Source organism: Phytophthora infestans, genomic scaffold (assembly GCF_000142945.1).
Source record: "Phytophthora infestans T30-4 supercont1.3 genomic scaffold, whole genome shotgun sequence".
Taxonomy (NCBI): Eukaryota; Oomycota; class Peronosporomycetes; order Peronosporales; family Peronosporaceae; genus Phytophthora; species Phytophthora infestans.
Window position 1 is genome coordinate 4,577,231 of NW_003303756.1, and position 23,200 is coordinate 4,600,430.

Here is a 23,200-nt window from a genome sequence, read left to right on the forward strand (position 1 = left end):
TGTACGCAACCAGCAGCTTCGCGTTCGAGCGCTGTCGCTTGGGCTCGCTCGCGTGCCATCGTGGCTCATGGGCATACCAAGCAAACCAAGTGGCGTGAAGGTGAGTTGCCCCACTCCTGCGCTGCTTCTTCTTTGGTGTGCTGACTTCTTGCTCTCCCTCTTTTTCACTTGGCTTGTTGCGCTTAATGGTCAGGACAGGATCGTTGTTCAGCTTGGCCTCCAGAGCGTCCATCCGCTCGTCTTGCCGCTTCGACATGTTAATTAAGTGCTTAATCACAGAAGCTTGGTGATCGATGATCTTCTGCTCCTTCGTTTGCTGTGCTTGGTGGGTAGTGTCGTTCTCCGGAGTTTGCTTGTTGTTACAGGGTTCGGCTGCTAGCGAGAGATGCGCAGACCAAGCAAGAAGATTCGCCAGCGTGCTTCCACCGCTTCGCACAGCACTTTCGACCCGCGTGACGACTGGACTGCTGTGGCTCAGCTCCTTCAACAGCGGGAAGTATCGGAAGACGGCCGCAGTCAGGATGTCCACGACCTGCTCATTGACGTAGAAGCTGGAGGTTGCGAGGTTGCTGCAGGACGTGAACATCACGCCCTGTACGCGCTTGATCTGCTCAAGTGTCTGGGAGTCGAAGCTGCTGAGGTCCTGGAGTTTCACCTTCGTCTTCGGTTCGTATCCTGCGAGGACTTTGGCTACCTTGTGATCCTCCTTGCTCGTGTTGAAGATGTAGTTGAAACCCTTGTTCGTTGTGCTCATGTTTCAGGAACCTCGGTCGAAGATCCAGCGGTCCGTCAATCCCTCAGAGCCGTTCGCGTGTTGAGCTCCCCCGCGGCGAAACGAGTGCGAACTGAGTGCCTTCGTGACGCCAGCAGCTGGGGCGATCCGCTCCAAGACGCGGTTGACGTGCGAGTACACCGTCGGCGTCGACGGCGTTCCTTTGGTGGCTGGGACAGAGAGTGTCGATGGCGCGGCGGGGGCATTCAGAAGCTCGACGAGCGATACATCGTCGGAGATCGTGGCCGTTGTCAAGGTTTCTTGGCGGGGAAGGTTGCCGACCAAGTCATCCGAGGGCGCTCGCTGGACAATCAAGGCAAGAGCCAAGGCCAGCAACGGACACGTGAGGAACTCCTCGTCCGGGAAAAGCGAGAGCCCCTGCTCCTCGCTCGTCTTCACCCTGATCAGACGCAAGAAGAGTACGCCGCCCGCGTCGACGCTGACGTTCCGCTTCCGCAGCATCGACAAGTCCGACGCGCGACCGAAGATGTACCAAAGAAGACAAAGCAGAGCAGCATCTTGGTAGTCAGTATCACAGGAAGCATTGGTATACAAATATACAAGCATTTGGTTTAAATCGGACTTCGTACATGGAGGTGCTTTGTTAACGAAACCACCACCCTCGCGCTTCAAACAGAATCTGTCAAGCGTTTTCCCCATTTTAAGCAATCGGGTCTCTAAAGACGCACGATGCTGGGGAAACTGGTCAAGCAGCCAAAGCTTGGCTTGCCGATAGTACTGCATGGCCGTATTTCTAGCTAAAGGTTTGCCCTTTTTGCCTTTACTAAATGCAAGATGCATTCCAAACTTATCAATTACAGATACAAAACATCTTCCACTGACATCGCGCTCAATGCATTTTCTTACGTACTCCTCTACAACGCCCTCTGCCTTCAGAAATTTCTTGAAGGCAGATAACGCTGTAGCCTTGGCCCTCAAAGTGTTGCCAGGCTGGAGCTCGTCCAGGCCCATCGCTTCCACTCGATACGTCCGATCGAATGGCTTAGAGGACTCACCTAACCCTAGGCGAAATTATTGGACAAAAATGTTGAGTGAAGCTTCGGCCATTGGTTGAAATGCGTAGAAATGATGTGATTGGCCATTTATAGGTGCCCAGAGGTCATACAAAAATTAAGTATGGTCCGATAGCTAATCATATTCATCCATATATTGTCTTTGCCGTCGACCGAGCGACCCAAAACTCCCGTACAGCTGAAGGAAGACAAACAGTACAAGTTAGTAATGAACGGTGACAGCGGCGCGATGAGCGAAAATGGAGTCCTCGCAGAGGCGTACAGCGACGCCGACTATGTGGCAGACAAAAGTGACCGAAAGTAGACCACCGGAGGTGTGCTGATGGTGGTGGGTATTGTTTTTGGATGACGTTGCAAGAAGCAGAGCTGCGTTGCGCTATCTACCATGGAAGCTGAATTCGTCGCTGCGTCGTAGACGCTGAAATACTTGGTATAATCGAGTTACTGGACGAGATTCGCGAGCAGATCATATTGCACGTCAGCAACCAAGCGACCTTTGCTCAGATCGAAGGAGATGACATATCAGGACGCGCCAAATATATCGGCGTAGGATTTAAGTTTATTAAGGACTTTGTAAAGAAGACGCTGCTGAAAGTCGTGTAGTTCAAGGAGATACGTGCGGATATTCTCACCAAGACACTTCCAGCTCCGCGCCTCAACAAACTGCGCAGACTTGAGATGCTCATAGGCGCTAATTGACCGCCCGAAAAGGTGTGTTGAAACTCACACGCGAGATCCCAGGTGCCGTCGCAAGCTGCGACTGTGCGCTGCTTGCGCGAGCATCACAGGAGTCCAGAACAAGAGTTGCAAGCAAGATCAGTTAGGAAACTAAATGTTGTAGCAGTTAGACTGGTAGTGGCACGTTGGAAAACGGCCGAGTAGCCTTGCGTGTTTGATCGAATGCATCAGTCCTATTTTTTCATCTCATACTTAACCAATACGTTTTTATATCCACATGAATGGCAGCTTCTTCTACGTATCCACCACCAGCTTTGAGCTTTTTAACCTGGAGACTAAGGCCTATGGTTAAAGGCACAATAGGAGTGGCCAGCTCCTAGGACTGGAAAAGTTCCATGGGAAGAACTACACCATGCTTGGATGGTGATGCAGGCCCCCACCCCATCGATTCAATCGCCCTAGCAGCAATATTATACGTATCACGCTTGAAAAATATCGTCACCTTCAAGAATAAAGTTTTCACTTCAACATCATGTCCACTACACCAGTCTTCTCAATTTTTGTGCGCCACACCATTTCACCCCTAGCCAACCAAAAATCGCAAGTTGCAGCGTCAGTGTCATTCGCCACTACCGCTGACCATGGACGCGCTCGCCAGCACCAAGGGCCACCGCAAGTCCAAGTCGGGCGCCAAGGTCAATAAGCAGAAGCGCAAGGCCTTTGAGAAGCAGAAAAAGGAGCAGCCGTCGCTGGCTGAGCAACGAAAGAACCCGAAAGCCTTCGGTGTTGCCAAAGCTGGTCGTGCCCGCAAGACCATCCAGCGCAACTTGGACCGCGCGCATCGTAAGGAATATGTGCCACAATCTAACCGCGCCGAGGAGCTGCCACCGCCCATCTCGGTGGTCGTCATGGGTCCTCCAGGAAGCGGAAAGAGCACAGTCATCCGCTCGCTGGTCAAGCGCTACACTCGCCACAACCTCGTGGAGGTGAAAGGTCCGGTGACTGTAGTGAGCGGCAAGGACCGTCGTATCACCTTCTTCGAGTGCCCCAACGACCTCAACGCCATGATCGACCTGGCCAAAATCGCCGACCTGGTGCTGCTCCTGGTGGACGCCAGCTTCGGCTTTGAGATGGAGACGTTCGAGTTCCTCAACATCCTGCAGGTGGTCGGATTCCCCAAGGTCATGGGCATCCTCACGCACCTGGACGGCTTCAAGAAGAACAAGAGCCTGCGCAAGACCAAGAAGCGTCTCAAAGCGCGATTCTGGACCGAGATCTACCAGGGAGCCAAGTTGTTTTACTTCTCGGGCATCTCGGCCAACAAGTATCCGAAAGGAGAGATCCAGAACCTGTCGCTGTACATCTCGAGGATGAAGTTCCGACCGCTGACGTGGAGGAACTCGCACGCGTACATGCTCGCGGATCGCTTCGAAGACGTCACTGCCCCCGACGAGGTTCAACGTAACCCCGCGGTGGATCGGAGGGTTACGCTGTACGGTTACTTGCGAGGAACTCACTTGAAACCAGGCATGAAGATGCACATCGCAGGCGCTGGCGACTTCTTCATGGATAGCGTCACAGCGATGCCAGACCCGTGCAACGTCCCGTCCAGTAAGAAGGGCGCAGACGGGTCAGTGAAGAAGAAACACTTGACTCAGAAGGACACGCTCCTGTACGCGCCGATGTCGGATGTGGGCAACATCATGTACGACAAAGACGCCATGTACATCAACCTGAGTCAGCTGAACTACACCAACCCAGACACAGGAGACGTGGTGCCGGACGAGCAGGACGCGGAGGACGATGAGAGCGCCGGGAAGAGCGGCATGCGCATCGGACTGGGCGGGGAAGGAGTGGAGATGGTGCAGAGCATGCAGAAGATGGACGTGGGTCTGGACGAACGACTGAAGGGCGCCAGTCTGTCGCTGTTCAAGAACACTGCAGCTATCAGGGCGGATGAAGTGGACAGCGACGAGGAAGAGGGCAGCAGTGACAGTGACGAGGAGGAGGAAGGCGAGGACGACGATAGTGACGGCGAGCCGAACGTCGGTAAGCCGAAGGAGGCGATTGTCCGTGACGGCTCTGGCCGTATGCGTCGTCGTGCAGTGTTTGAAGAGAGCGAGGAGAATGTTGAGACTGGTGACAACTCGGACGATGACAGTGACGATGAGAGCGAAGAGGAAGACGAAGACGAGGAGGAGGAAGAAGAAGTTACGGAGGAGCAGTCGCAGCTGCGCTGGAAGGAGAACATGGTGTCTCGTGCCGCCGCCAACTTCCTGGAGCGAGAACAAGGCGATGTGAACCTCATGGAGCTCGTGTATGGAGAGCGCCAGAAACTCCACATGACAGAGCGAGACTTGGAGAACGAGGAAGAGGCGAAGAAGGACAAGCGGACCAAGAAAGCAGATGACGACGATGACGACGACAGTTTCTTCACGTTGAAGCGCAAGTCGAACTCTGTGGGAGAATCCTCGTCAGCGTCTGAGAAGTACAATACCATCAATGCGATGGATTGCTCGCGTCTGCATCTGGGCACAGACGGCATGAGCGACTGGACGATGCCTGATGTACTTGAAGGCATTCGCAATCGCTTCGTTACTGGCTCGTGGAAGCGAGAGAAGAAGAAAAGCGACGAGGACAATGACGACGAGGATGAGGAGGAAGCGGGGGAGGACAATGCAGACCCGATGAACGATGACGACATGGACGGATCGTTCGAAGACTTGGAGACTGGAGAGGTCCACAAGGGCGTCGATAGTGACGACGGCAGCGACGAAGTGAACACAGAAGAGACCGACGAGCATATACGCGAACGGCTCCGTGCGCAGAAGTCAGCCAAGCGAACAGTGGAGGACGACGACGACGTGGAGGTTGGAGGTCAGAAGAAGAACAAGGACGAAGAGGATGAAGAGATGATGGAAGTGATGGTCGAAGCTAAGCGTCTTCGCGAGGAGCAGGCCCAGCGCAACGCTGAAGAATTCGGTGAAGAAGGCGAAGACATGCGTCTCCAACTGGAAGGCTTCCGTAATGGTCTCTACGTCCGCATCGAGTTCTCGGGTGTCCCTGCTGAATTCGTTCGCTACTACGACCCCAAGAACCCTATCGTCGTGGGTGGGTTGCCCAACATGGAGGACACTCTGGGTCTTGTACGTATGCGCTTCAAGAAACATCGTTGGCACAAGAAGATCCTCAAGACCAATGACCCGCTGGTGTTCTCCATCGGCTGGCGTCGCTTCCAGAGCTTGCCGCTGTACTCTATCGAAGACACGAATGAGCGTCACCGGTACCTGAAGTACACACCCGAGCATATGCATTGCCACGCGACAATCTTCGGCCCCATGTGTCCTCCTAACACTGGTGTGCTGGCCTTCCAGACGCTGTCCAACAACGCGGAAGGGTTCCGTGTCAGCGGCACTGGAGTTGTGCTGGAACTGGACCACAAGTTCAACGTGGTGAAGAAACTCAAGCTCATCGGTACGCCCAACAAGATCCACAAGAACACGGCCTTTATCAAGGGAATGTTCAACACGGAGCTGGAAGTAGCCAAGTTCGAAGGAGCAAGTGTTCGCACTGTCAGTGGAGTGCGTGGTCGTATCAAGAAGGCGCTGCGTGGCGAGAAGGGAGACTTCCGTGCCACGTTTGAGGACAAGATTCTCAAGAGCGACCTCGTCTTCTGTCGCACGTGGGTGCCTGTGGAGCCGAAGCAGTTGTACAACCCGGTGACGTCTCTTCTCACGAATGTCAAGGGCTCCAAGAAGAGCACGCTAGGCCTCATGAAGACCACGTACGAGCTGCGTAAGGAGCAGAAACTGGCTGTACCTGTCAACCCGGATTCACTGTACAAGCCTATTGTGCGTACGGAGCGTAAGTTCTCAGCCCTGAAGGTGTCCAAGAAACTGCAGGCCAACTTACCGTTTGCCAGTAAACCCAAGGAAGACAAGAAGAAGGGAGTGAAGAAGGGATATCTGGCTAGTCGGGTAGTGGCGCTGGAGCCGGAGGAGAAGAAGAAGTATGGCTTTATGCTGCGAGTCAACACGGTGCGTCGGGACCGTGAGGCCACGCGTAAGGAGCGTCAGAGTCAGCGCAATGCCGAGAACTTGAAGCGCAAGCAGCGTGAGGAGAAGCAGTTTGAAGGCGTGCACAAGGCGGAGAAGAAGGCCAAATACCGTGCTGAAGGCAAGGAGGCCGCTTATCGCGCCCAGAAGGCGGCGAGAGGATGAGTGGACCAATACTCTCTACTTCGAAGTAGGTGTCAGCGTACCTGGTCCCACGTTCAATAGACGAGCAGTAGTTTTGCCTAAAAACTTGAACTTTTTCAAACAAAGTATTATATCAAGTAGAAAAAAACCTTTAACTGCTTGACATGAATAGCAATAACATACCGGTACGTAGGTCTCTTTAGCATTTTCGGCCTTGAACCCATGTTGGGATATCCCAGCAGCAGTGTCACTGACACTGTCAGGTATTCATACTACAGCTTGTAGCACTGTACACAAAGTATAATCAAAGCTTTTCGCCCATCGTGACAAACTCAAAACTATCGACCCTGATGGGACTCGAACCCACAACCCCCTGATTAGAAGTCAGATGCGCTATCCATTGCGCCACAGGGTCATCTGAAGACTCTGTTTGACCAACCAGTACAAAGTCTTATCAAAGTGAACATAGCCGCAAAATACAAAAACTCTGTACACTTGGAGCTATAAGTGCAATAATTGCACTCACTATTATTCATATCAATAGCGCAGACGTCAAGAGCTCTTGGGCCAATAGAACCATCACTGCGAAGTATTGTCTTCTGAGCGATTCGAGGCTTGAAACAGGAATGTGTACATTGTAGCTCGACGGATCCATTTTTGAGGATCCACAAGTACCGTGAAGTACGACTTCTAAGCTTGTTCAGGTATAGATATGTGGTTCACGCAAGGATGACGAAGGTAAGACTCGTCTTGCATGGCCTTCCCTGGCAACGAAGGGGGATTAAAAGGAACCATTTCCACATTGATTCGCTGCAGATAGTCAAGGGTCTGTCCCACGTGTTAGCCAAGTACGACGTGGTGCTCGTCGACCAGTATGGGGTGCTTCACAATGGCACACAACCGATGATCGGAGCTGTCGACTGCTTCAACCGCATGGTCGAAGCAGGGAAGCGAGTGGTGCTCGTGTCCAACACTGCCAATCGATCTTCTAGACTGCCGACCAAGCTCGGGGCCATGGGGTTCTCGACTGATTTCCAGGGCGTCACCGGCGGCGATGTGTGTCACGAATACGTCAAGGAGCGACGCACCACACATTCGCGTTGCTCCGTCATGGCTCACGATCTGGCCAACATGATCTCGAAGGCGAACGTCGACTCGATTTTCAACGGCCTGGATGTGGAGATTGTGGGACTTGACCAAGCTCAGTTTCTCATGGTGGAAGGCGTGCGACAGGTTTGCTACAGTGATCGCGTGGCTGAGGCCTTGGCTACAGACTATCGCCATACCAACACACCCAACGATGCTATCAACGAGTTTCTTAGAGGCGGCCTAGAACGCAAACTGCCACTGCTGTGTCCGAACGCAGATGCCGTAGGTGTTGTGGAGAACGACCGCTTCGTGTACATGGGCGGCGGCATCGCCAAACTGTACGAAGAAATGGGTGGCGAGGTGGTTTGCTTTGGGAAACCAGCGAAGGAGCACTTCGAAGCGTGCTTAAGACTGGCACATGTGACCGACAAGGCGAAGGTTGTGCACATTGGCGACTCGCTCCACCACGACATCCAAGGAGCAAAAAATGTCGGGATCGACAGTGTTTTAATCGCGGGAGGTGTCCATGCCAAACAGCTCGAAGTAGACGCTTGGAGTAATGCTGAGGAGGATCTACACATCAACGCAGAAGTGCTGGACAGACTTCTAGGCAATACACAGCTAGACCCGACATACACTGCAACTCGCTTCCAGTGGTGAAGCCATGTTGATCAATGTAGCCATTTTAAAGTAGAAACGTTTCTATCTACGTCAGCCAATCAATCTTGGCTGACTTGTTAATTTGCTGGACGATGGACGAAGTTGCACCAATGCTCAACGCCAAGCAGCGCCGCAAGCTTCTGCGCGAGCAGCAGCGTCAACAGGAAGAAGTCGTCAGCACTAAGGACGACGATTTCGTTGAGCAGGAGGTAAAGCAAGAGCAGACTGAGACTGTGGAGCCCGAGACTGCAAGTTCAGCTGTTGCAGATGGCGAGCAGTTGAATGCCAAGGAACGGCGGCGTCTGGCGCGACTAGCTAGGCAGAAAACTGAAGACGTTGTGACTGGAGATGAGGCCAAGGCCAAAGTGGCTACACCTGAATCCGCTAATGTGGCTACACCCGCCGATGACGACCCGAACTTAAACGCTCAGCAGCGCCGACTTCTTAAGCGCCAAGCCAAGCGCAAGGCTGACGGAGTGGAAGATAAGAAGCCCCCGCAGAAGAAACACAAGAAGAAAGAGACACAAGATGAAGACGCTATTAACCGCAAAAGTATCCATCTGACGCTGTTCGTGGGCCAACTACCGTACAAAGCCACCGAAGAAATGGTGCGTAGCCACTTCTCGGAGGCCGGTGAGATTAAACTGCGTATGCTAACGGACAAGAAGACGAAAAGGTTCAAGGGTACGGCTTTTATCGAGGTAAAGGACAGCAAGGCACTGGGAGCCGCGCTCTCTCGTCACCACACGCTGCTCCAAGGACGTCGCATCAACGTCGAGTTGACAGCCAGCGGCGGCGGCAACAAGTCGGAGAACCGACGCAACAAGATTGACTTGTTGCGGAAGAAACAGAGCAACGTGCAGGTGGAGAAGACCAAGGCGCTGATCCAGAAACACATTGACGGGAAGGAGTACAAACTTAAGCAGGAGGACGTGGACGACCGCATGATCGATTTCTTGTCGTGGTTCGACTATGAGACGGCCAAGAAGGCGCTTGAAGAGTACAACCGCTGCGTCAGTGACAAAGTGAATAACCGTAAAGCCTTTTTTATGGGCATTCTCAAGCGATTCCGACAGACGGACGGTGTTGAGTGAAGGCGGCAGTACAGTGTCCACGGTAATTAGTCTGTGTGAATAAATAGTCACAGTTCGAAATTAGTCACACCGTTCGAATGTGAGACCAATTACCGTGAGCAAGAAAATGTCGTGTTCAAAATTAGTCTGAGTTCATAATTACTATCACCTTGGTCATGCAGTGGAAAAGACTGGCCCGGTTTACACCCCTGGCGTGAGTTCGAGTCCCTCAGCAGCAACGGACGGTGCTCGCGTTTTACTGGTGATGCAATAACAGGTCATTTAATAAAAGTGGGTTTCCCACTTACCCTCAACGCGGCTCACTACGAAGCAGCGGGTTATGTTTTTTAAGGATATGAATTATACTTTTAATAGAATAATAGCTATGCAGTTTCCTTAAGCTTATTTGAAGAGTATTTGATATTTTATAATTGGAAATGCTATTTTTATGTGACTGCGTCTCTTGGAGGCTAATGTGGTCTATTCTCATTCCAGAAATTCTTCCAACACACCAACGCCTCTTCTCCCTCTAAGAACTGTCTTTTAATGAGCTCCAACTCAGCTCAGCTTTCCCCGTGTGGTGGCTGTGGTGACCTCGTTGGTCCTATTCACGTCTGCCCAATCTGCTCTGTTCATATGCACCCATTTTGTGGGAAGCCTGTCGGACAAGAGGGCTTTGGACAGCATGTTCTCTGTCCGGACTGTGATTCAGGCAAACCTCAAGCTATGTCAGCTCCTCCTATCTTAAAAGCTTTCGCGCTACAGGGAGCAAAAGATTCGATCTCTTCGAAGGATGATGCCAACGATGACGACTCAAAAGAGAGCTCTGAAGACAACATAATCTCTATTTCCAATGTGGTCGTGACTGAGTTGCCAACGTCAATATCATCTCGAGCGTCACAACAGGTTACCACCATCCAGCATCGCCGTCGTGTCATCTCCTGGATGGAAGAATATGAAAAAGCAAAGGGAGCGAAGAACATGTTCGCGAGAGCTGTAGATCAATTGCCTGATATTTTTAACTCGTCTACTCGCAATGCTAACCTTAGCAAAGCGATGGCCTGGTGGAAGAATCGATAACAACTTCAAGCGCCACTCCGGGGTTCTGTGTCACTGTCGAGTTTACGATCAGATAGAAGAAAGCGAGTGAACTCTAAGGCTTTGTCCGGCCGAGGTCGTCCTCGGAGCAAGTGGGTGCGCTGGATATATCCTTTGTTGCTAAGCGAGTTTGATCGATTACGTAAATTGGGGTTGAAGTTCGACGCATCCTTGCTACGTCAAGTAGCTAAGCGTATCCTCCAGGATCCTCAAGCTCCAAAGGCTGATGAGAACGGGGCTGAGCTGTTAACAAAGATCACTTCACGCTGGGTGCAAACCTTTATGGAGAACAACAACATAGTACTTCGTGCGGCAACAGGTAAACGACTGGTGAGCCCTCAGAAGGTTGAAGATATTGAGAAGCAAGTGGCCTATCACCTTGGCAAGTTGAAGCGTGGGTTTGAGAGCGGTTTGTATGACGAGAATGCGATTGAAAACATCGATGAAACTCATTTCGTTGTAGATTTTGACAACGGCAAGACTCTCGGTTTTGGAGGCGAAAACCAGGTCAAATATGCGGATGTTGTATCCGGAGGGGATGGAATGACAATGGTCGTGCGAATCAGCGGTGGGCCAAGTGCACGTATCTTGCCCCCGATGATGATTTTTACGAACGCAGACCGTAGTTATCCAATTCGTGGAGTTAAGGATGACGTGGAAGGAGTGTGTTATCGTACGGGGCCGAAGGGCTGGATGGACAAACGTCTCTTTCGCGAGTATCTGAAAGAGCCTCGAGCTCAAAAGCCGAATCGTTTAGGTCGCAAGAAGACTATATTCCTAGATAACTGCTCAGGTCACCTCGAGGAAGACGAGTGTACTGAAGAGCTTCAGAAGTTAAACGCTTCTTTAGCCTTCTTTCCAGCAAACGCAACGGATCTCTGTCATCCGGCGGACTCATTCGTTATCGCAAAGATAAAGGACGAGTGGCGTCGAATGTGGAATGAGAAAAAGATCGAGTTGATTGAGGAGGAGGCATGGCAAAACAAAAAGAGGTCCGATGGAACCTGGTCAGGAAAACTTAAGAATCCAGGAAAGCATTTTTTCTGTCCCTGGCTGCTAAAGCAGTACGCCAAGTCAACTCTCAAAGGGACAAGAATAATGTGAACTACGCTCGGAAAGCCATGATTCGATGCGGCCTCTCGCTGGATGTTAATGGTGTATGGAGAACTGAACAGCTATTCAGCCACCTTCAAGTAATCATCAAGAAGTTCCCAGATCAATTTGCTGGACAAGCGGTTTCATTGGATATGGCAAACAAACACACAAAAAAACAAAAGAATAACCAGACCAGCTTCTTAACAATCGTAAACTAGTGTGACTAATTAGGGTGAGACATTAATTAGTCTAAGTGTGACTAATTCTACCACACCTTAAATAGTCAGAGTGCATAATTAACCACACTCATACTAATTTAGGTGAGCAGAGTCTGCAGCACCTCACATAAATTAGTATGAGTGAGACTAAATACCGTAGCTACTGTAGTGGACCCTGAGAACTTGACACTAGAATGGAAACTTCAATAGACAATTTGCATTCAATTGTACCAACCCCAAGACCGCACTGAGGATGATTATAAACATACCTCGAAATTACAGTACCAACCGTGCACAGGTATCTTATATTACGAAGTAATATTACGTACCGGTGTTCCGTAAAAGCACCCTGCACATGTAGTCCAATCAGCAATAGTTGCTTCCACGTGTTCGTCTTACGTGTTCGTCTTACGTGGATACCCAGCCGTACTTGTCCACTTAAGATCACTTAGGTGCGAGCCCTCCTGTAAGTATGAACAGCGGCAAACCGACGATGAAAGACATGATGATCAGAAAGAAAACCGCCGAGATTGGGTTCAGCATTGGAGTCTTGCCCTGCTGGATAATGAAGTTATGCCGGACCGCGTGTCGCTTCAGCAATTGTACAGTAAGCTGCCAGTTTTATTTGCCTTGGTTCGTAAACAGGAAGTAATTTGTGACAAGCCTACTTCGGAGCAACATCGCGGTGAGAGGACACTGTCAGTACAATTCAAATTCCGCTATTTTTTCTGTTTACGAACCGCGAATGAGTACAGGACAGGACAACTCTGATTTTTTTTTCTGGTATTGGTGGCTGGTGAAGAAACGTTTTTGTGGTGGTCCTCTATTTTGTACTTATAAAGTATAGAGCCCTGGCATCGCTGAAGGCTGTACCTTAAACAAGTTTCCATCCTGCTTTATAAAATTGCCGCCGTCCTTTCGAAATTTGGTTCTTAAAACTGGGTTGCCACCTCTTCTGATCTTTACTTCATAAATTAAGGCTCTCCCCAAGGAGAGCTCCGTTTTCTCCTATTGTAATATTTCAAAATGAAATGTTCATAGTTTGTGATTTGACCAGTGTGCGTCACACAAGATTTGCTCACGACTCAAAATGGCAAATAACAGGGTTACGCCCCCGTTTTCTACGACATTTACACGATGTATGTAAAAATAAATTGCTAGCCATTTGTATGTAAACGCAAGAATACCCCCGCTCCCTTCCTGCCACGCGTTCAGCCAGCACGCTTACTCCCTCACTTTGCAAAGTATTCGCACCGCACCAGACTCTGCCAGCCTCCCTCCGCATCATGACTAGCGCAGCCAGCCATCACTATGCTCTCCACAACGTGGAGCACTTCACCTTCACCCCAATCATTGAGGCGACGAGCGACGAGGTTGGGGCTGTAGCGTGGTGGCAACAAGCAGGACTTCTAGAAAGCGCTATGTATTGTCCAGGCTGCCAGCGCCCGATGCGTTTAAGAGTTTCCGGGAAGACGAAACACTGGCGGTGCTGCCGCAAGAAATGCAACGATGACGGAAGGGAGGTAAGTTTGAGTATATTAACTAATACTTGGTTTTCTGGGATGAAACAGTCGCTAGCCCAAGCTGCTTGGCTATTGTATGCATGGTGCATGCGTGCATCGCACGCACACGCGGCGGAGATAGCGGACGTGTCGACGACTACGGTGGAGGACTGGTACGGCTACGTACGTTGTCTCTGTTCGAAGCAGCTGCTCAGTGATCAATTTCAGGTACTGCTCATATGCTGTTCAAATGTGTATTAGTGCTCTTAACATGTATGGCTACGGTACTTGTAGATTGGTGGTGTGGGCCACATTGTAGAAATTGACGAAACAAGCCTAAAAAAGAGCAAACACAATCGTGGGCGACGATTCCCGGACTATTGGCTCTTTGGTGGAGTGGACCGGTCTACAGGACAGTGGTTTGGTCGAATTGTTGACGCGGATAGAACCCAGAAGAAGCTATTTCCCGTCATTCGGAAGTTTATCAAGTCCGGGTACGATATTATGATCAATACTTTATGACATATGAATCACTGTATTTATTAACTTGATTTTTGTAAATAACAATAATTCACTCGGACATGTTTGCCACATACGTCACCGAGCGAAAGACTAAGCGCGGCGTGCACATCAGAACGCTCGCCAACCATCCTTCTCTTCGGGATTTGAACTATACGCACAAGTATGTGAACCATACAGAACACTACGTGGATCCAGAGACTGGAACGCATACAAACACTATAGAAGGCCTGTGGGAGATCCACATTAAGCGTCACGTCAAAGTCATGCGAGGTATGACAAAGAGTGCACTCGATGGCTATTTGGACGAGTATATGTGGCGCTCGTGGTACTTTTCACGGAAGGCTACCACCGCACAGGTAATGTGTGGCTTAGTACAGCTAATTAACAGTCACGGGACACAACAACACAAAAAAATTGTATTGAAATTTCATTTTGAAATATTACAATAGGTTAAAACGGAGCTCTCCTTGGGGAGAGCCTAAATTAATCTTCGCTTTTTCATGTGCCTTCAACGAATGCTTTGCCTAATGAGCTTGGTGTATCAAAGTTAGCCGTATTGTAAGCTTTCGCGAATCCCTCGGTTAGCGACGAAACCCAAAACGGCAAATTTGGTCGAAACTCACAATTCACGACGGTGGAGATCACTACAACTTCTGATTGCAAGAAATAGATTCTTGCAAAAAAACACGTTAATTCCGTATGTAAATCTTTATATTAGAATACCGTTTTGTAGATTGGAGGGGGCGCATGATTTTCTTCTGGACAAGTCTCTCTCTTATCGAGCTGCGATAAAAGAGAGCGATCCTCAATGTGACCCATCTTAAAGCTCAGATACTGAGACGGCTTCACCACAAAATGAATCACTACTTGGTGTATCCTCATTCTTGCCATTTTTAGTTTGACGAAAAAGTAGCGCATCTTGAAATCGTGTTTGTCGGATCGCGTGACCTGGACAAAGACGACCTTGCCTTTGTCCTTGTCAAAATACACCGCGTCGTAGCCTCCTTGGTTTCACGCGATCAGCTGCAACCAACTCCGGTCTTCTTTGATGTTCATATTGGGTAGCACTTTAATCGCTTCTTTGGATCGAAGCAATGAACGTTTGCTTGGGGTAAAATTTCTCAAGTTCGTGGTCGCCGAATATTTTCATTGCACGCCTTGGCGCAGATGCCAAAACCAACCATTCAAAGAGGTGGCCGTCCACCGAAGGGTTTGTTTGACGCGTTAAGACAAGTCACCAACTGCGCAATTGTTTCCTAGTCAACATTCTTTTGCAAAGAGGGAGGCCGCAAACGAGCTCACGAGAAACCGTCCATTTTGTTGCCGTCAGGTTGCATACCATAGAGCCCGTTGAATCAACAGTGTTGCATGCATCGGTGTCACCGCAATATTTGACCAGATCTGACTTGTTAGCGACGGATTCAACGGCGGGTTTTAGACATTCCACCACTTCGCTCGCGGGGTATTGTAGCACGAACCGATATGAGCAACCAGCATAGTAGAACTTTAAATCAACGGCATGCTTCTCATCCTCCTCACTACATTTTGCTTTTCATTCCTCGTGATCCAAAGAAGCCACGAAACTTAGCGTAGACACGGATTTGCCTGTGCCAGGAGGCCCCACAATGAATCCTCTTGCATTTTTAGCTATGACTTCATTTTGAACAAAGCACCAAAGATCGTGCGCTTCACGACAACAATACAGCATCAAGAAATCCGAGACTTTGTAACCACACTTCTCAGAAATGCAGTCACATATTGCACCCTTGGATTATAATTAAAATCTGAGCCACATCTTCGAATTTCTCCATACGAGATTGCTTGTTTAACAAACAATCAGTTAAGAGTAGGAGTTTCACTAGCACAGGAATCACTACCTCTCTGAGGACGATAGATGCCATATCAGATGGTCCAAGCAGCTCTTACTTGTTGAGCTTCCACGACGGACGCATCTCCTCGTACTCATTGCTGATATCACCTCGCAAGAAATCCTTCACATGGCACTCGCCACCCTCTTTCCGCGCAAGTACAGCGCCAACGCGCTTGGAGCAAATTTATACTGATGGAGAGGAAGAGTCAGGGCCGCGCCTTAGCTCCACCTGCTGCGCGGGTGCCTCCAGGACGTGCTGCAGACGTCCTGAGCCGCACTTCTACGGACCGCAGGCTGGTAAAATGCACAACCCATCCTACTTCTAATTCTACCAATACACTACGGTTTTTTTTGTCGGTACTGCTGCTCACTCGTCAGCTTCCGCAGCGCGCAGCAGCACTGCGGCAACTCTCCCTGCTGGTCTTTCGTCCTTGCACTTTACAGTGTTAAACAAATATCCTCTACAAGGTAACTACACGCAGCAAGCGTGGAGAGACCATCACGCAGGTTATGATTTCAAGAAGGGATACTAGAAGACCAGCAAGGAGCGCGCGGGCGTCCGAATTGCAGTTGCAGTCAACAGCAGACGGGGCAGCCCCTGTGACGTCTCACGTCTCATATTCAAGAGTCGAGCAGCAACTCGACACGCTATTAGCCCAATTTAGATCCGTCATGGCACATCTGACCAATGGCCAAAGATATCAGCAGAGCAGACACAAGTTCAGCTCCAGCAAGTACTGACGCCGTACGGGCCCCGCCGTGGAGACTCGACCGTCGAAGACTTCCCAGCCTACGACATCACAACCAGCGCCAGCACGCACCAAGGCGATCTGCCAGGAACCCCAAAAGCTTTGGTACCTCAGCCGCGCTGAGCGCAGACGCTGCTGCGTAGCCAGACCAGACCGACTTAGTGCATGGGGCTGTGAGCGAGAACACGGCCACGTCAGGCCAGCACCGATGCACAAGATGCATGAATGCGAGCAACCACGTGGCGCCGAACGCGAGGCTGAACAACGACAACTACAAGACATGAATTGCGGAGATGTGTACTATTCTCGACGCTTCTAATAAGCGACCCCCACTGCTCGGGGAAGAACGTATTGAAGATCGGTAAAACGACGCGTAATGTCATTGCTACCGCCAGCGACTGCGAGTCGCACAGCGAGAGAATTTTATGGCATTGAGTGTGGACCTGCAGGGCCGCTTTTCAAGTGTCGTTGAACGTGCCGATCCTGTCCTACTCTGGCGCACACTTGGAGAGCATTTTGACAGCCATCCGGGCATCGACAGCGTGTTCCTCAAATGCGACATGCTCAATCGTCGTCTGCAGAGCGATAGCGATTGGACAACTACATTAAAGATATTGACGACTTCAAGCACAAGCTTCGCCACGCGAACCAGCAGCTGCCTGAACCTGAAGCCGTCTTAATCCTGCTGTCTAATACCGTGGCGTGTACCCTTCAGTGGTGAATGATCATGAAGTTCGCCTTGCTCGTGGCGACTCCATCACGTCGGAGCAGGCGATCGAGTGCTTTCGACTGACTGACCACGCACGCCATGATACTGAACGCCAGCAAGAGCGAAGAGGTGGCGGTGGACCAGCCTTCCAACGTGACATTTCGTATGTTGGCGATCGTGGCAACGGTCGCAACAACGGTGGAGGACGCCGAAGAGTGAGCAGCCAAGGTCTAGGCAATAACGAACGCAATAACAACCGCCGCAGCCGTAGCCACAGCTCATCACCGCGTGGGCGCAACAAGCGGCAGAAGAGCCACAGCTCATCTCAAACGAGAGATGACATCTCCAGACGCAAGGCCAAGACTAAGTGCAATACATGTGGAGAGAAATGGCATTGGAGTGGCGACTCCGAGTGCAGCCAGCGTGGAAAATTCAAAAACAACGACAGCAATCCACCGCGCAGGATGGTTGACGTGGTCATCGTAAAGAACATCGAACCGGCTTCTCCGACTCATGTTTGGATGTGGAGCTGTACTTGCCGTGCGAGGCAAACTACAAGAGAGCTGCAAGGACAAGGACAATGGCAAAGATATGATTGGGTGGGTGTTCGACAGCGGTGTGCAAACCAATGTCTTAAGTGACCTGACCCTGTTCACTGAACTACATGAAGACTCAGTTACGGAGTTGGTGTTTGGCAATGGCACCACCACGCGTGCGACGATGGGCACCGTGCACATGCACGTGGTGAATGAGCACACGGGCAAGAGTGAGGAGCGCCTCCTTGATGACGTGAAATACTCTAAGTCGGCTCCCTACAACCTGATATCGCAAACTACATGCAGTGCAAGGGCAACGTCAAAGTACGAGTTTCGCAAGATCAGAAAGCCACGTGGCTTGTCAAAGACACGCTAAAGCTGCACTTCAACTACACCCGCGGGATGTATCGCATGTGGACGCCGTGCCAGTGCAAGAACGTGATAAATGTCAAGACAAGTGAGCTGGAGAATCCGATGGCGTTGTTGCACAACCGCCTGGACCACGTGAGCATGGAGGCTATCAAGGCTAAGTCAGGACAAGACTATAACTTTGGTATCAACATGCGACTGAAGAGCTCTACGAATGCAAAGACGAAGTCATGGAGCTGACCCAGAAGCAAATTCGCTGGATTCAGAACCAGTTCCCGAAGGCGACCATTTAGATGCTGTCCTCTAATGGTGGTGGCAAGCTTGTCAACAAGAAGCTCGAGGACTTCTACGAAGACCTCGGCATCGACACGCTTTCTTCAAGCCCTTACAGTCCTCAGGAGAACGCGATCGTGGAGTGCACGGACCAGATCGTCATGCGACAGGTCCACTCGATGCTATAAGCTACGCAGATGCCAATTTCACTGTCAGGAGAGGCCTTCCTACATGCTATTGGAACGATGAACAAGACGCCGACGCAGGCGTTGAAGGACACGCTGTCGTCGTACTAAGCACTGTACAGAGAGGGACCAGACCTTGGCGTGCTGCGCTCGTGAAGATGCTTGGTGCACGCTTACATTCCAGAAATTTAGTGTAAGGAAGGAGAAGATAATTTTGAGGAAGAAATGTGCGTACTACTTGACTACAGCGAGAGGACCAAGGGCTACAAGCTGTTGAACCTGCGCACAGGATCAGTGACGACGTGTCGAGAAGGGAACATGAAAGCGCATGAGAAGTATACTGCACATAGCGTGTACATTGAACAACTTGTATTGAATACTTACAGCTACGGATACTACGACTTACCTGCGGAGATCCCGCTCGTGCCGATCCGGACAGCGATGGCTACGCCCCTGTCGCTGCCTGCAGAGCTTGCTGCGAAGCGAGCAGCGCAGATAGAGAAGCTCTTTATAGCTTGTGAAAACCAGGGCCAAGTCGAAGAACTTCAAGTTTAATCAGCGACTCAGAGTGGTGACCCAGTGCGGATAAGAGAAGCCATAGAGAAGACGGCTGAGCCAGCAGCTTCAGTGGGAGATTCCAAGCGAAGATAGACCACAAAGAAAAAGAAACAGCAGTGTGGAGATCGAGTGGGAGCCTCGCAGACCAGGGCCGGTAAACGTGATGCTCACGACGACGGCATTCAGGAACCACACAAGGAGCAGAAGTCGTCGCCGAACGACAACAGCATCGCTGCATCACGACCAAAGCGGAAGCGACAGCAATCCGCCCGCATTAAGGATTACGTAGTGACGAGCGTGACGGCGCAGCGCATTGAGGATGTGCAGATTAGTATCAGTCACAAACATGCGTCAAGGTCTAAGAAGTGGAAGGGGTGGAAAGGTGCCATGCAAGTCGAGATGGACTCACAGCAGCAACACGGAACTTGGGTGCTTGTGCCGCGCACATAAGCCAAGGACAAGCGCGTCATCTCGTGCAAGTGGTTTTGCATTGAAGAGGGACTCAACCGGCATAATCAGGTGATACAAAGCCAGATTGGTCATCAGTGGATTGTTGCGGCTCATGGGCATCGACTACAGTGGGAGGCAAAGTCGTTTATGAATGTTTTTAAAAATATTACCACAGACTCTTGGTTGAATTCCATGGGCCACGACCTTATGCGCATCCTTCTACACCGTGTTTGCTAGCGTGTGGGCGTGGAAACTAATCATTTTTGGTTACTGCTGAAAATCTGTCATCGCTCAGTAGATGCGGTATCTCTGAGGTCTCGCGCGCTGACTGATATTTGTGTTTAGTGCCGACTTTGATCTACCAAGGCAATAATTGTTAAAACACGGTGAATAAATCACATTGGGAATTGTCCAGCCACATCTTTATTTTGAGTGTGTACCTTCAACAACAAAAAACGATGAATCGTGACAGCCGCAGTGCATGTATCGATTCGTCCAGCAGCGTACAAATTCGATTTTATAGGTCCACCAAGTCATGCAAAAAGATTTCCTCGAATTCGATTTTATAGGTCCACCAAGTCATGCAAAAACATTTCCTCGCTAAGACTGCGGAGGGTACAGCATCCACGTTCAGAACCAGCTTCGCCGGTCGAGGTTATTGTCTCCTCATACTTGGCCACGAAAATGTCCGCTTGCAGCGCGTTCCTATTTTTTAGCCCAAGTGCAGACTCACCAGATTCAGCTTCAACAACATTAGGTTTTTTCGGCCTGAGCACGTACATATCTTCTGATATGCCATCGACACAGCATTTTTGCAGATGAGGGGAAGACCTTCTCAGTTCCGTTAGTACAGGCTAGATCACGATCCGTTAAAATCACATTAAAATCACATTAAATGCTAGATCACGATCCGTTAAAATCACATTAAAATTACATTAAATGTGATTTTAACGGATCGTGATCTAGCCTGTACTAACGGAACTGAGAAGGTCTGAGACTGCGTCAAACAAAATGTTACTTCTGAACTTAAGTACGAATCGCTCTAAACGAAAGCGGGGCGTCTCCTCTATCTTTTGAGCTCTTATAAGCTGCAGAATGCTTAAAACTGAAGAAGTTGTGGTCGCTCAAAAATATTATCTTCATTTATGGGCTCTCGAAATGACGATACATTTAGGAGTGTTGTGAGCTCAATATTTTTTTCAATTTTAGAGATTTAAGTGTTATTTAAAAGCTCTTGTTAAAAGCAATTGGATAAGGGTGGTTTTACAGTTTTTTCAATGGAAGTTTACAAAAAATGTCACTGTTTCGGTTAAGTGCGAAAATCAATTGGCCAACTTTAAGCTCGATTATTTCGATAACTCTCAAAGGTTCGTAAGTAACATTTTGTTTGACGCAGTCTCAAAAAAATTGTTGGAAACTCAGTATATATCGAACTCAAATTTTGAGTTCGATATATACTGAGTTTCCAACAATTTTTTCGATTACGTCAGAGCCCACAGAAAATTTGGGTTCGACTCTCCAGGACACCAAATTTGAGCGATCGGCAAAATAGTGTTCATACCAGCTAGCGTTACAGCATGTAATAAGGACATTTGATAATTGCTAGTTTTGTAGGTACAATCTAGTACCAGTATGTCCATGAAATCTCAGGCGAGTGCGGTAGTTAGAGAATGTGCCCACAGCAAGTACTGCAGCCATTGGGAGGATAATTCAATCTCGTATGAAAAATGGAAATCGTTTTCAGTCAGCAGCTGAAAGAGTGCTTCAGTGCTCGTCTGGTTGGCTAGCAAATTTGCCAGATTTGCTCGTTTCGTGTTGGAAATACCTTGCGGCAAGATCAGCGAATTAGTGCCCGAAGGACCACTGATGCGTAGATTTTAAAAGTTGATATCCCTGCTTTTGACTGTAGAGTTATTAGATCAATCGTCGCTACCGACGTCTGAGTAGACCGTCGAACATCGCGCTGGCGATGGTCCACGTGAACGCGAACGTTGGAAGATGGTTATGAGTCTGACAACCTTTTGTAGTATGTTTGATTTTCCAGGCACCTTGCATATTGCATTCATCAACCGCCACAAATACTAATCTGCATTTTACATCTAGTGCGCTTGGATGTAGCTAAATGCCGCACTCTATCCGAATCTTGCAGGTATCTTTTTTTGTTGCTTTCCAGCATGATCACATTCAAACAAACGATATCTAACTTCGTCTTTCGAATGTACGGCAGACTTTTTTTCGAGATACGCTAAAGTTATGTGCTCTTGTCCACTCATGTAGTGTAGCCTCAGCTGCTTCTTCAAAATCGTATTGCAGAGGAGGGGGCGCCGGGATGACGTACTCGGTTGGACATTCCGTAGAGCGAAGTTTCATATTCGACACGCTATCACATGCAGCAAATAGCAGCCCTTCAAATAATGCAGCGTGGAGCTCAGTGCCCACAATTACAGAAAGGGGGAAAACACTTGGTAATTTTGCTTAAGTTGCCCGTATCCAAGGCAACGACATAGATTTGGACCCACCTCCAACATCTCGGTTCGGCTGTAGATTGTGTAGCACAAGCCCGAGGCTTCTCTTTGACGAGACGCGGTTTGTTCGTGATGTGGAAGCGAGGTTGATGTATTGGCAAAGGGCGAAGTGCTTGTGATTCTACTACGCTGGACATCGAATCTGGATGCTGCCGCAGGCTACATGCCCTTCGAGCGAGCTGTCGTTCGGACGCTGCTCCTAGCGATTACACATCAGAATCGGTTGAAGGTTCACCCCGCTGCCCAGTGAACCATGTTGCTTGAGCCCCTATGGCACTAGGACGGTACGGACGCACCATTGAGGCTATATTAATCGAATCTCCCGGAATGATCTTTCTGCGTCTTCGGTAACTGCGTCCTATTGTTAGTGCCTTTTCTTTAAGAGAGTGGCTGGAGAGCCCAACTGAGGTCGTCAAATCGTCGATCAGATCATTACCCTACCCCACTAGTTCATCCGTCCGGCGTATAGTGTATATTACGATCCCCCCTCCTCACCATTAATTCATCGGTGGGGAGTCGAGCAGGAATACGAGCCATGGAGAGCGACCGCGACTGCGGCGTAGCGGCAGCATGCGATCAACGCGTCACGGGGGTAACACGCCCTGCATCGCGCGACTTACGGGCCAAAGCAGTCGGGAACGCCAAAGCAGTCGGGAGCCAGCCTGCCAAGAACTTGCGCGTCAAGGAGGTCTTGCGACCCCCCGTGTCATCCAGCGACGAAGTCAGCGAGAATTTGGATGAGTGTTCACTTAACAACAGCGACGAGGAGTGGGTGGGAACATCATCAGATGCCTCCGGTGCTATAAGCTGCGGAAGCCGGTCGAAACAAGTTCGTTATGGAACACCTCAGACCGCAGCAATTGACTCAAGTGAGGAATCGGATGGGATTCAAGCGGCCCCTCCGCGCAGATATGCGTTTGAGTCATGGGGCGACTTGGAGGAGTTTCTTAAATCATACGGGGCCGAAACATACCAGGTAAGATGCTATTACTTGTTATAAATAGCTGTGGAGACGGCGTGGCTACCAACTTGGATA

The 23,200-nt window shown here is 49.9% G+C and overlaps 3 protein-coding genes and 1 non-coding gene across 4 annotated transcripts; 3 read left to right on the forward strand and 1 right to left on the reverse strand.

Moving 5' to 3' along the window:
* Positions 1–3,118: 3,118 nt before the first annotated feature.
* On the forward strand, positions 3,119–6,781 carry PITG_02887 (ribosome biogenesis protein BMS1; the record flags this gene model as incomplete). Its single annotated transcript, XM_002907707.1, has 1 exon — positions 3,119–6,781. The coding sequence occupies one exon, from the start codon at positions 3,126–3,128 to the stop codon at positions 6,702–6,704; it is 3,579 nt and encodes a 1,192-aa protein (XP_002907753.1).
* Positions 6,782–7,025: 244 nt separating this feature from the next.
* Positions 7,026–7,098, reverse strand: PITG_25683. Its single transcript has one exon. It is a non-coding gene; the product is annotated as a tRNA-Arg (tRNA).
* Positions 7,099–7,497: 399 nt separating this feature from the next.
* PITG_02888 (uncharacterized protein) lies at positions 7,498–8,432 on the forward strand (the record flags this gene model as incomplete). Its single annotated transcript, XM_002907708.1, has 1 exon — positions 7,498–8,432. One exon carries the CDS (start codon positions 7,896–7,898, stop codon positions 8,430–8,432), a length of 537 nt encoding a protein of 178 aa, XP_002907754.1.
* A 110-nt stretch (positions 8,433–8,542) lies between these two features.
* On the forward strand, positions 8,543–9,629 carry PITG_02889 (uncharacterized protein; the record flags this gene model as incomplete). The annotated part of the gene is made up of 3 exons (XM_002907709.1): positions 8,543–8,588; positions 8,700–8,767; positions 8,864–9,629. 3 exons carry the CDS (start codon positions 8,543–8,545, stop codon positions 9,524–9,526), a joined length of 777 nt encoding a protein of 258 aa, XP_002907755.1.
* Between the last annotated feature and the right edge of the window lie 13,571 nt (positions 9,630–23,200).